Consider the following 13,412-nt stretch of genomic DNA (forward strand, 5'->3'; position numbering starts at 1 on the left):
CAAATGAAGTAGGTAATTTTTTTTTTTTATTTGCTGATTCTGTATTTATTTGCTTCTTTGCATCATTTTTGGCAATACTCACACAGAAATAACATGTAATTAATCTAGAATATCTTAGACATCACCAATGCATAGGAAAACCATTTATTACAAACTGTACATTTTTTTTTTTTTTTTTTTTTTTTGTACATAAAAACTAATATCTCATCTTGATGATTTCAAGATGACATTAAAATGACTATCAGAATACAAAGCCTTTTCAGTACTTCATGAACTAGAAAAATTTAAAACTTGACATTTAAAGAAAGGCACTAAGATGAACTTTTAATTGTCAAGCTTGAGAAATTAAATTGTCAACTCATTTTGTGGCGATTTTCCCTGTGTAATTTCAAAATATATCCTTAAAGTACAGAATACGACTCTTGCAATCATAGTATTTTATAATTTTAGTATAATATAAACAGAAACAATACAAAAAAAAAAAAAAAGTTTGAAAGTCGCATTATGTATTAGCCAATAAACCGCATTACTCAAGTATCTTCATGCAAATATGATCTACATTACAACGACTATGTCCCATCTTGACATCTTATTGTATCGCAGTTGGAGAAAAGAGAGAATATACAGTTTCCCATACCACTGTAGCATATAAGGAACACTGCAGCGAGAAACACAACACTACATATTGTACATGGCTTGCGTTCGAGAAAGAATCCAGTTAAATATAAAACCATGAACATAACATGGTTCTGGAGAAGTGCAGGATTAAGGGGTTTCGGAATCAAAAGTACAGGAATTAGCCACTGGAGACAATACATTTCACTAATTTGAAACGTCACAAGTAGTTCGGTAAGCCAGTCAGCATACACACCCAGAACTGTTCCAAATTAAGCTGATAAATCACAAAATTTATTAAATAGTCACGACTCCTATATATTTAACTCTCAGTAAGAACATATGAACGTATCACTACAATTACAAACTACATATATTTTACAAACATAAATAAACCCTATACAACAAAAATATGAAGCAAATGAATATCCTATAATAACAACAACCACCTGCTACAATGCAGTATTCCTTCAGCAACTGCACTAATTACGCCACCCTTGGAAATCTCGTTTCACTTTTCTATCGTTAAACACTAACGTAATTTAAATATTTAAATAAATTCATTTCATGAAAAAAATAAATAAAAGGACAATTAATATGTATAAGAATATCAGATTATGATTTCAACCTTGAAAATCTGATTCATTTTCCTATGGCAATAATCAAATACCATAGTAAAAATAAATAATCAAATTGCGCTCAACAAAAGAAAATTAATATTAAATAAAGTACAGTATAAGTAAAGTAATTAAATAAAATACATTTCCTGATATATAGTGTATATAAAATGGGATGGCTATGGAATCACAAACAGTACGAGTGCAGCTAAATGGAACAAAAATATAATAATAAAATTAAATAAAGTAAAAAGGTTATGTGCTTCTCTTTATTTTTTATTATAATTAATTTAATATGTATTAAATTTCAGAAAAAAATTCCAACAATTCCGGATTAAAGTAGATTGCACCCTTGACTACCTAATTTTAGATGTCCTAAAAATAAGATCAATGGTACCCAGGGCCTATCTTAGGCCTAAGCATATAGGCATATGCCTAGTTTGCCTAGACCAAAATCGGTGAAATCCAGGAGTGTAACGACGAGCATGAGTGCCCGTGTTCCTTATAACATTTGCAAATAAAATATGCTTTCAAATTGTAATGTAGCTTCTAGTCAAAACGCGCGTGTCGCTGATATGTTCAGATTTGTATATATTTTCTTAGAAAAATACATGCAGATTTATTTGCTTTACATTTTTATATTGATTGTGTAATCCTAATTTTCCGAGGGCCCCTATGCCTCATTTTTTTACTATTAAAGTAGGGCGTTTCATAATAATCATTTTTACAGGGGCTCCAAAAATACTTTTGCCTACGGTCCACATATCCTCAAGTTAGGCCCTGCTGGTGCCCTTGACATGCAGCAGTTTCATTGTTCCGGGGCTCTTCGTAACCTCGGAACAGTGAAGAAACTACGCCTCGGTCTTGCATTCAAACAGAGCTATTCAAGAAAAAATGAACGTTTGTTCACGATATTAACTTTTGGGCTGAAGGGTGCTTTGTTACTAGGCATTGGCAAATCCCACATGCTGCTTTCACCAGAGTTCCATGGAACGCCTTTAAAATGAGCTGGTATGCTAGATAAAAAAAAACCAAAAAAAAACTGGCATATTAGGACACCCGAGAATGAACTCATCGAACCAGTTACTGTTAACGTTCGTTTCTTATGCTTTTACTATAAAAACTTCACGAACATTTTCACCACCTAAACTGGTATGTTTGATCTTTTCCTGTTCAAGCATACCGTCTGCGCTGGTATCACAGTGGGTATAATCACGGTACTCCATCTAGAAAAGGCCCGGGTTCGATTCCCGTCAATGACGCGAGGAACTTTTATGGGCTTCTTTCACTCTGGGACTGAATTAGTCGGGTTCAGATATGATTTTTTTTTTCTTTCAAGCAAGCCCGTCTGCGCTGGAAGCACAGTGGTTACAATCACCATCTTCCCCCACACCGTGGAAAAGGACTTGGTTCAAATTCCATCAATGATGTGAGGAACGTCTTTGGGATGGGATTTTTCACTATATGGCCGAGTTAGATGGTCTCAGCAAAGAACAAGGTTCTCTCTCCGGAAACTAGGATTTTTCTTTCAGCAAGACAGGCAAATCGAAACACGCACAATGAACATAGTACACGTGGTTTGATGAGTTCATTCTCGGTGCCCTAATACGTCACGGTTTTTTTTTTTTTTTTTTATCTAGCGTACCAGCTCATTTTAAAGGTGTTCTATGGAACTCTGGTGAAAGCAGCATGTGGGATTTGCCAATTCTGAAAGGTTTTCCTCAAACAACCTTTCAACGACATTGGCTAGGATTAACGTTATAATTTTTATATCTAAAGGAGTCATTTCTTTGTGATATTCAGAAATGGATATCTACAAAAAGTGTAGTTAATTAGAGCTTGCCCAGATGGTCAATGTTTAACAATACTATAAGGTTTCTAGACTCTTTTTCTGTAAAACAAAAAACTGCCGTTTTTTTGTTTTCTCCGTACTTGCGTTAGTGCAGCAGCTTTTACACATATTCCAACACGTAGAATGTGAGTACGGTTTTTAGGGTTTTTATCAAATCCCAGAGATGATCCCAGAGATGATCAGATCCCAGAGATGATCAGATACTTTCGTAAAATATATTAGCTATAATATGGAAACCAAATTCCCAACTTCCTAAAGTAACATGAAGTATGAGATTCATTCCCCTTGACCTCTGAATGATGAACTTTTTTTTTTCCGTGAAGCTGTTCTTTATGGTTTGGACCAAAGGCGCATTATTCAATGTGTAGAAACCTTATAGTATTGTCAAAGATTGACCATCTGGGCAAGCTCTAATTAATTACACTTTTTGTAGATATCCATTTCTGAATAAGCTTTCATTGGTCTTAGAATGAAGACCCATCAGAGGATGAGACTCTATTCAAGTCTCCGTTCGAAGAGTATGGATCGTCATGTCCACAAATTGTTTGTGGACATGACGTTCCACCCCTTTACAAATGTCATCAATGCTTAACAAACACCTGGCACTAATAGCATCATCTTGTTCTAAGGCTGATCTTACACAATGAACCCCATGTTTAATTGGGATACATGTAAACAACGATACCACATCAAAGGAGATCATCAGATCATCATCTCCTATAATCTGATTTCTTATATACTCTACAAATTCTTTGCTGTCCTTAACCACTAAACCGGAACGTCCTACTAGAGGCGAAATAATCCTAGCTAGAAATTTCGATAAGGCATAGGTGGGACTACCCACAAATGAAACAATCGGTCTCAACGGAACACCCACCTTGTGGGTCTTCGGGAGACCCACAAGCATGTAAAGTCCAATACACTTTAGATATTTTACCTGCCTTATACCAACTTTGTATGATACCATTAACCTGTCTTTCCAAACGAGACAATGGATTATGCCGAGTAACTTTATATGTATTAGTATCTTGTAGGAGATCCAGAGTTTTTGAGCGGTAATCTTCTTTACTCAATATAACTGTAGACCTACCTACAAGTCCATGGCACGGCCATGGGTTCCCTCATTAGTGTCATAGTGGCTAATCTAGCTATGGATGAACTAGAAGCCAGGATTTCCGTCAGTTAGATTTTCCCATGCGCGAATGGAAGAGATACGTTGACGATACGTTTACCATTATAAAAAAACGGGGAGGGAAGATGAAATACTCCACTTACTTAATAGCTTTTCCCCATTTATACAATTCACCTTGGAGGTGGAAACAGCTGGTACCCTCCCGTTTCTTGATGTCCTGGTTATTAGAGATGGTGCTAGAGTGAAGACTACAGTTTATAGAAAAACCAATGTGTCGTAGTCAGTATGTCCATTACAGTTCAGCACGGGCTTATCAACATAAACATAGCGTAGCCAGGGTATTAATAAATAGGGTGTTGTCCCACTGCAGTACCCCCGAGGATAGGGAATTGGAAGTTAGTAAGATCACAGCAGACTTTAGTAAGTGTGGGTCCACTGTTGTTTTGTATATTTATCAATGATATTGATGAAGGTATATCAGGCTTAATGTCGAAGTTTGCAGATGATACAAAGGTTGCCAGGATTGTTAATGACAGTAATGGCAGGTGCTACTGCAACAGGATCTAGATAATTTGGGCAGATGGACTAAGAAGTGGCAACTGAAGTTTAACCTTGACAAATGCAAAGTACTGCATGTGGGTAGAAGTAACCCCAGAGAAACGTACCAACTGTGTGGTACTACACTTAAGGTGGTCGAAAATGAAAAAGACCTGGGAGTAATTGTGCAGTCAGATATGAAGTTTTCTGAGCAATGCAGACAGGCTGCCAGGGCTGGTCATGGGGTTTTGTCAATGATATATAGGAATTTTGCTAGCAGGAAAAAGGAGGTGATTATCCCTCTGTATAAGGCAATGGTCAGGCCACACCTTCAGTACTGCGTATAGGTCAGGAGGCCTCATTTTAGGAAGGATGTAGATTTACTTGAGCGTGTACAGAGAAGGGCAACAAGATTGGTGAGGGGAATGAATGGATCCTCTTACCAAGAGAGGCTTAAGTTCTGCAAATTGCTGTGGCTGGAGACTAGGCACCTGCGCGGTGATCTGATTGAGTTGTATAAGCCCTTGAATCGGTTGAGTACGCTGAATTCTGATGGGATCCTTCCACTTGTTCAGATCACGAACCTAAGGGGGCATAAATTCAAATTAAGAAAGGACAGATGTAGAATAGATGTGCGGAAATTTGCTTTTAACCAGCGGGTGGTTAATTGCCAGAACAAACTTCCATCTGTCGTTGTGGAAGTGATAGGTTGAATAAATTTAAGGAGGAACTGGACAGGCATTTGGAGGGAATGGTGTGATTTTTTTTTTTTTTTTTTTTTGGCTGATGCTGCCTAAGCTCATACACTTGCTTTCTTGCATCACATGCCACTACTACTATTACTACTACTACTATCTGGGATTCCACCGGTAGTGTAGTTTATGAGATTAAGTGCCCGGATTGTGGGGATTGTTATGTGGGGGAGACAGAGCGACGTCTAAAGAACCGTCTGGGGGAACATTTGACGGCCATCAAGACTGCGAACTATACTAGGTCTGCTGTGGCGGAACATTTTTGGGAGAAGCAGCATCGGATCTCCCCTGAGGATGCAGTCATTACTGACCGTGCGCATGGGTTCTGGGAACGCAAGTGGCTCGCGAGCTGGCGAATCGGTTCATTCTGTCATACTATTAATAGGGACGGGGGTGTGCGATTAAACCCCCTTTTTTGAGGCGATTGTCCTCAGACGCGATGATCGGTTCCACATGGCACGCTCCTGGATCACTTCCGTCTCCAGTGCGCAAATAGAGATTATCAACGATGTTCCTGGTGAGTCACATGAGTGCCATGGGCCTGTTACTTAAGGATGTGTCATTGTAGCAACAGTACACTGTTGAGAAAGGAGACAGCTTCGGATTTCCGGTATTTTAATTTATTTTAATATTGTTGTTTTTAATTGTTATTATTATTATTATTAGTAGTACCCATATGATGCAAGGAAGCCTCAGGCTTATGCTGCACCAGGAAAAAAAAAAAGTTTCCGAGTTACCCTGAGAGAGAGAGAGAGAGAGAAAGAGAAAGAGAAAGAGAAAGAGAAAGAGAGAGAGAGAGAGAGAGAGAGGAATGATGATATCCAGCTCAGGACCCCGGGGTGTGTCAAGCCCATAATCACCAGTTGTGAGCCTACCGATTTTATTTCTTTCTTTTAGTACTTATTGTAATAGTCCAGTTTACTGTATCATCTTATTTTATTTTATTCTATTTTATTAAATACTTGGCTGGTGTTTGAGTATTAATTTTCTTGAATAACACTTTTTTAGTGGATGATACAGTAGTAACTCAAAAAATCTGTGAATTCATCATTCTTTTGGCACAATGCGATGAATCCATTAAGATGCACTGCCATTGCTTTAGTTCCATCTGTTGTTATTGATACGAGCTTAAATAGTGGTAATATAATTTTTTCAATAAAAAATTTTGAATGCGTTAAATATATCAAGACCTCTAGTTCTTTCTTTTAACGAAACCATACCCAGCAGTTCTTCTGTAGTGGCAGAATAATCGAAAACCATACGAATAAAAACGAGCAATTGAGCCGTATCATTGACGTCTGTAGATTCATCCAGTTGTCAAGAAAAGGACACACAATTAGCAATATGAGCACGCAATTGTTTGCTCACATTTTTACTGATTTTTTTCGATGCATCGCATCATAGTATTTCAAGATAATTGCAGATCTTGAGGGTCACTTTTAATTCCATTTTTGTTCTTAAAATTTTAAAAAAGAGAATCTGTTATTTCGAAAAATGCGTCTTTAATGAATTGATCATCAGAAAATGGTTTGCATTTTTTTGCAAGAAGATGACTCACTTTAAATGATGCTACAGTTACTGCTTTAAATTGTAAATTAGGTGTTACGAAGAAATTTTATTGTGCGAATAATCTGGATTTAAGTTCATTTAATTTATTTTTTCTAAGGTCACTATTAGGCGGAAAATCCAATTGGTATTTAGCATGGAGCGCTTTGAAGTGCCTTTCTAAATTTCCTTTTTTGGGTATAGACACGAAGGCGTTGCAAATCAAACAACATTTTTCTTTTATCATTACAAAAAAAACATTCACGTCCCCACTCTTGATGAAAATTATACATTTTACTCTTTTTCTTAGTATACATTTTAAATCAAAGGGTATTAAATTAACATATAAGTACTGTCCAGTTATTAATATTAAGTAAGCCAAATAAGAATTCGACACATACGCTATGCTCTCCTCAACGTAACTGCGTGAATTTTCACTAGACAAGCCTAGCGGCTACAAGAGTGGTCATGTGGTTCAACGGATTTGTAACAAGCGTATGCAGTTGGACGCATAATAATAATAATAACATTTAGATTTTGACTAATCTATTTTTTATATATATTTAAAATTTGTCGTGATCGACCGAAATTAAAGCCGTGATCGACCGAAATTAAAGCCGCAATCGACTTGTTGGCCAGTCTTGAAACATATAAATAAAATGTTATGGTCTCTTCCGAATTTCACTTTACTTAGCATCTGATAGACGATTGTTATTAGCTTTTACAACTAAGGATAACTCAGTCCGCGTACACAGGCCTATAAGTTTTCAAAGGTTGCATATAATTACATTTGTGTATTTATCTGCACTAAAAGTTTCAATAAATAAAATTAATACTAACTATAGTACAGATATTGAGATTTTTTGATTTCTTAAACAAGCATGCACGCATTTTTCTTCAGTATATACTATACATGAAAGGAATATTTTATATATAAATGAAACCACAAAAGCCGAAATTTACTTCTATATTCTGACAAAAATATCTACTAGAATTACTGTAGTTCTTGACCTTTACCCCTCTGCCCAATTATAACAACGGATTAGCCCACTGATGACGTAGTGATAAGGCATTATTATTACGGTGGCGACGGCTCAACGGCAAGTAACAGTAGCTTAGCCAGGATTTTTTGTCAGCAGGTACATTCACAACAAAAGGCGCCAATTGCCTAATGATAAAGAGCCACAATAGTCATGATGCACAATGTACCTGCTGACCCTATCTTGGCTACTCTCTTGGTAGGTCCCTCTGCGACAGTTGTAATAGCAATACAAAATGGGGAATGCAAGAACAATAATCCAAATGACGATGCATCACACACACACACACACACACACACACACACACACACACACACACACACACACACACACACACACACACACACACACACACACACACACACACACACACACACACACACACACACACACACACACACACACACATGTTTGGAGTTCCACAGCAGACGACTCAACAGTTCTCGTTACTCGTCATCGACGGTGAATGCTGTGGAGTAAATAACATGCTGGTTGGACAGTGGAGGAGTGGAAATGAGTGTGCTGGTCGGATGAGTCCATTTACCTGGTGCAAAAAGCCAACGGACGCCTTCATGTGTGGTGCGAGCAAACACGAATATATGGGACTCATCGTGCATGGTGCCCGCTATCTAGGCAGGTAGTTGTGTTCACTTAATACGGTGCATGTTTTGCTGGCAAGAACTAGAACCCTTGGTGCCTATGGACCAACATTTCACTGGTGAGGCCTAACGGCAGCTCCTAGGCATCATGCGAACCCTCTCATACTGCATTTTGTCCTGGGATGAATCGGGCCCTTACTGTGCAGAAGTGGTTCGAAGAACACAGTCAAGATATCACCCATCTCGATTGTTCTCCAAATTCGCCTGACCTCAATCCAATTGAACACCTGTGGGATGTTTTGGAACGAGAAGTGAGGCGTATAGACACGTAACTGTCATCTGTTCTGACACCGTGGAAAGTCTTGCAAGTAGCATGGCTGCAGATCCCTACGGACATCTTCAGATATCTATTGGATCTGATATCGTGAATATTGGCTGTTATCCGTGCGAACTGTGACCCAACACGGTATTATATAGGTGGTCACAATTTCCTGATCACTGAGTATGGGTTTGGCACACCCAGGTCGTTTTCTTGGTGATTCCCTTCCCTCTCTCTCTCTCTCTCTCTCTCTCTCTCTCTCTCAGGGTAACTCAGAATTTTTTTTTTGACTGGTGCAGCATAAGCCTCAGGCTTCCTTGAACCATATGGATAATAATAATAATATGCTCAATAACCAAATCCCCATGAGATTTTCCTTACTGTATATACAGTACTGAAAATCTTATAAAATATATACCACAGAGAAGTAAGAAATGTCACTACTCTGTGATATATACTATATGTGTGTTTTTTCCCGTTAGATGTCGTAGAAGTGTTTATGTATGGTTAACTTCGCATTTTATCGTAGTTAGCCATGTGTGTGGGTTTTGTCATCAACAAGTAGCCTTCAGTTTCGTTATTTTGTTATTGTTGCTGTTATATCAAGCATGGTTAAGAACAAGACGAAAGGTAATGTTTTTAGTGTGATATTTTGTATATGTAATGTGTGACCTTTGGGACATATATCATTATTCTTCTCTTTCTTGCTACTTCTCTCTCTCTCTCTCTTTGGGTAATTCAGATTTTTTTTTTTTTTTTTTTTTTTTGGCTGGTGCAGCATAAGCCTCAGGCTTCCTTGCACCATATGGCTAATAATATTATTATTATTTAAAATTTTATGAACTATTCTAGGAGGATTACAGTGAGATGTGATTAGCGGATTAGAGAAATCTTTCAATGTACCAAAGTAATCGTTTGAGAAAATTAAATGCAAATGAATCTATAATTAATTGCAGACTAAATTATGAGTAGTAGCTAGACCATAATCTATCCTGCCAACTGTGCGGGCCCTCCTCATAACCCTTAGGTCACCCATTTTGATTTTGTACATGTAATGTGTGACCTTTGGGACATATATCATCATTCTTCACTAACTGGGAGTACAGCTAGTGACATAGTGCAGTCATCATGCTGCAATATGTCACTTAATTGTATTCATGAAAAGTATGATTACTTGTCAATTGTCGACCATTTGTTTATTATGAATGAAGGTAACCAAAGTAATGATGTGGACACAAAGAGTTATCTTTCCTGGACAAAAATGTGTACAGGATGGCCAGTTGATGTGGGTTGATACATCATAATTATGATGAGTATAATGAATAACTACACAGGCAGCTAGAACTGAATATCTTATTATGGAGGACTTTCCAGATATTGACTGGAGCTTATGGATTGGTCACTTACACACTAATCTTCAGCAGCATGTTAGGCAACAAGAGAAAGCAGTACTTTTGATCTGATTATAAGTGGTTTCATTATGAATGAAGACTATCCAGATAAAGGAATCATTAGCTGGTAGTGAATCATAATATGTTGATGTGGGATATACTTAAAGATATAACTACTGTCTAGGGGTATGGATTTTGCTTTTGTATCTGAAGGTATGAAAGCAAAATCATTGTCATAGACAGTTTTTAAATTTCTTTCAGTGGGACCAACTGATGATGTTATCAATGCAAATTCTAAATGGGAGACTTTAGGGAAGTAGTTATAGAAGCTACTTAGCTTTTTATATCAACTAAGAGATATAGTTCAAGGTTCAGACCTAAGTGATGATCTGTATGGAACATCAGAAGTACACCAAATTATAACGAGGAGCTACGATGCAAGAAAGCAAGCTTATACAGCATCAACCAAAAAAAAAAAAAAAAATTCCCATTTCGCCCATCCATTCGCTCCAAAATTTTGTTCAGTTCTTCCTTAAATTTATTTAAGTTGTCAGCTTCCACAATGACAGATTGAAGTTTGATCCAGCAATCAACTACCTGCTGACTAAAGGCAAATTTCCACACATCTATTCTATAACTCTTTCCTCAATTTGAATTTGTCTCCTTAAGTTCGTAATCTGGGTAAGAGAAAGTATCCTATCAGCATTGAGCCTGCTCAAAGCATTCAAAGCCTTATATACTTCCATCAGATCACCTCACAGGTGGTTAGTTTCCAGACACTGTAATTTGAAGAACTTATGCATTTTTGGTAAGAGCACACCTTTGTTCCCCTCACCAATCTTGTTGCCCTTCTCTGTACTCTTTCTAGCAACCCTACAACCTTCCTAAAATGAGGCCTCCAGATCTATATGTAATACTCAAGGTGTGGCCTAACAGTATTCACAGTATTCCATGTGCAAATTCCTGACCATTGCCTTTTACAAAAGGATAATCACCTTCTTATCCCTGCTAGCAAAATTCCTGTATATCATTGACAAGATCCCATGAACTGCTATGGTAGCCTGTCTGCACTGCTCAGAAAAACTTCATATCTAATTACACAATTACCCCCAGGTCTTTTTCATTCTCTGCTACCCTGAGTGTAGTACTGCACGTTGATACGTTGCTCTGGGGTTAATTCTGCCCATATGTAGTACTTTGCATTTGTCAGTGTTAAACTTCAATTGCCACTTCTCAGCCCATCTGTCCAACTTTTCTATATCCTGTTGCAGTAGCATACTGTCATTAACAGCCCTTCCTACCTTTGTATTATATGCTAACTTGGACATTAAGCCTGATATACCTTCATCAATATCATTGATAAATATACAAAACAACAATGGGCCCAACACCAAACCCTGGGTGGGGGACTCCACTAATAACATTAGTCCATGAAGAGCAGTGTTCAATGATTACCACTCTCTGTCTTTCGCTCAACTATTCCTTTATCCATTTTAGCAACTTCTCCTTAATGCCATACTGCAATAACAATTTGTACAGTATTCCATGTGCAACAGTATCAAAAGCTTTCCTGAAATCCAAGTATGTGATATCAAAATAATTTTTTGCATCCAGTTCCTTTGTCACCACATCATAGTATCCAATCAGATTGGTCAGACAAGACCTACCCTTAACAAACCCATGCTGTGTCTGAATTATTACTGCAGTCTTGCCTAGATGATCCTGCAATGCTTCTTTAACCAGTGACTCCATTATTATCCTCAGAACAGAAGTTAAATTAACACGTCTGTAATTACTTGTGTCACCATTTGATTCCCCTTTGTGAATTGGGGTTACATTTGCACATTTCCAGTCCGTGGGGACCTCCCTGAGCCCAAGGATAACATCATAATTGTGGCTAAGGTTTGCTTACTTCCTTTCTGCCTCCTTTAATATAACTGGATAGATCCCATCCACCCCAGGTGCCTTTCTTATGTTTAACTTCGACAATTTCTCCTCCACTTTGCTCTTAGATATTACAAAATCGTGTAGCTCCCTGTTCAAGTTTGATAAGCTTTTGGCCTCCCCCTCCCTACAGAGTTCCTTGTGTATTAATGTAGATGCGAAATACCCATTGTTTGTCAGCCACCTGAGTAGGATCATCAACAGTTGAACCATCAATGTCAAGTGTATCTTTTATCATTGACCCTTCATGTCTGACTAATTTTTGGGAAATATGCATAAAGAAAGGTTATTCCAGAGATCATTAATATACGATGCAAGAAAACAAGCTCATACAGCATCAGCTAAAAAAAAATCAGATGTAGAAGGGGAAAATGAGGAAAAGGAAAAGTTTGCTCTGTGAGTTTGAAGTTGACCAGTGAATGGATGCTGACTCATTTCAAACCGCGTTTGGACTGATTTGGAAAAGAATGAGGAAATTATAGTTGTCAATTCAGAAAAACTGTGCTAATGGAAGTATATATATGTGGATAGGAGGAGTCAAAAAAAGATTTCTATTCACGGAAAAGTAGTTGTGATAGAAAGATGAAATTTTTTTTGTTTGATACATTGAAATCTGAATTTGAAGTGCTGGTTAAGACATCAAAGGTGGATATTGTTGGGATATCAGGTACATGGTGTCACACAGATATAAGCCACCCTGCAGAGATGGAATATAGAGAGTATAATGAGTACAGAAAGGATAGACAGTAGATAGGATAGGAAGGGGGGAGGGGTCATGCTGTTAGTTAAGAAACACAAAATTTAAGAAAGTGCATCCAGTTGACATGGGTGGACAGTGCAGTGTTGAGTCTGTTTGGTGTGACATAAGCACTGTGAAAGCAAAATTGAAAATAGGAGTGTGTTATAGGCCTAATGACTATTGAATACAATGAAATATGCAGAGAAACAGTGGGCCAGTAAATCAGAAAATCTTATAATGGAGGATTTCAACTTCCCAGATATTGACTGGAACTTGTAGACTGGTGACTTACACACTAACAAGACTTGTGGATTTATTGGATGACTGTTT

The 13,412-nt window shown here is 37.6% G+C and overlaps 2 protein-coding genes across 4 annotated transcripts in view; one reads left to right on the plus strand and one right to left on the minus strand.

Moving 5' to 3' along the window:
• Window positions 1-473: 473 nt before the first annotated feature.
• Window positions 474-1,124, minus strand: bc10 (BLCAP apoptosis inducing factor bc10). Its single transcript, XM_090381274.1, has one exon. The coding sequence runs from the start codon at window positions 816-818 to the stop codon at window positions 570-572; it is 249 nt and encodes an 82-aa protein (XP_090237400.1). The 5' UTR covers window positions 819-1,124; the 3' UTR covers window positions 474-569.
• Window positions 1,125-9,532: 8,408 nt separating this feature from the next.
• Window positions 9,533-13,412, plus strand: part of Elp3 (elongator complex protein 3) — a 184,985-nt gene continuing 181,105 nt past the window's right edge. For all 3 annotated transcript variants that reach the window (XR_016547428.1, XR_016547427.1, XM_090381923.1), the window contains exon 1: window positions 9,533-9,638. Coding sequence is in view for 1 of the 3 variants with exons in the window: in XM_090381923.1 (XP_090238049.1) it covers window positions 9,617-9,638 (22 nt within the window). In the remaining 2 variants the exon portion in view is untranslated. The remainder of the gene's footprint in view (window positions 9,639-13,412) is intronic.

This window comes from Mastigoproctus giganteus, chromosome 9, assembly GCF_048544385.1.
Source record: "Mastigoproctus giganteus isolate SK-2022 chromosome 9, ASM4854438v1, whole genome shotgun sequence".
NCBI classification, from domain to species: Eukaryota; Metazoa; Arthropoda; class Arachnida; order Uropygi; family Thelyphonidae; genus Mastigoproctus; species Mastigoproctus giganteus.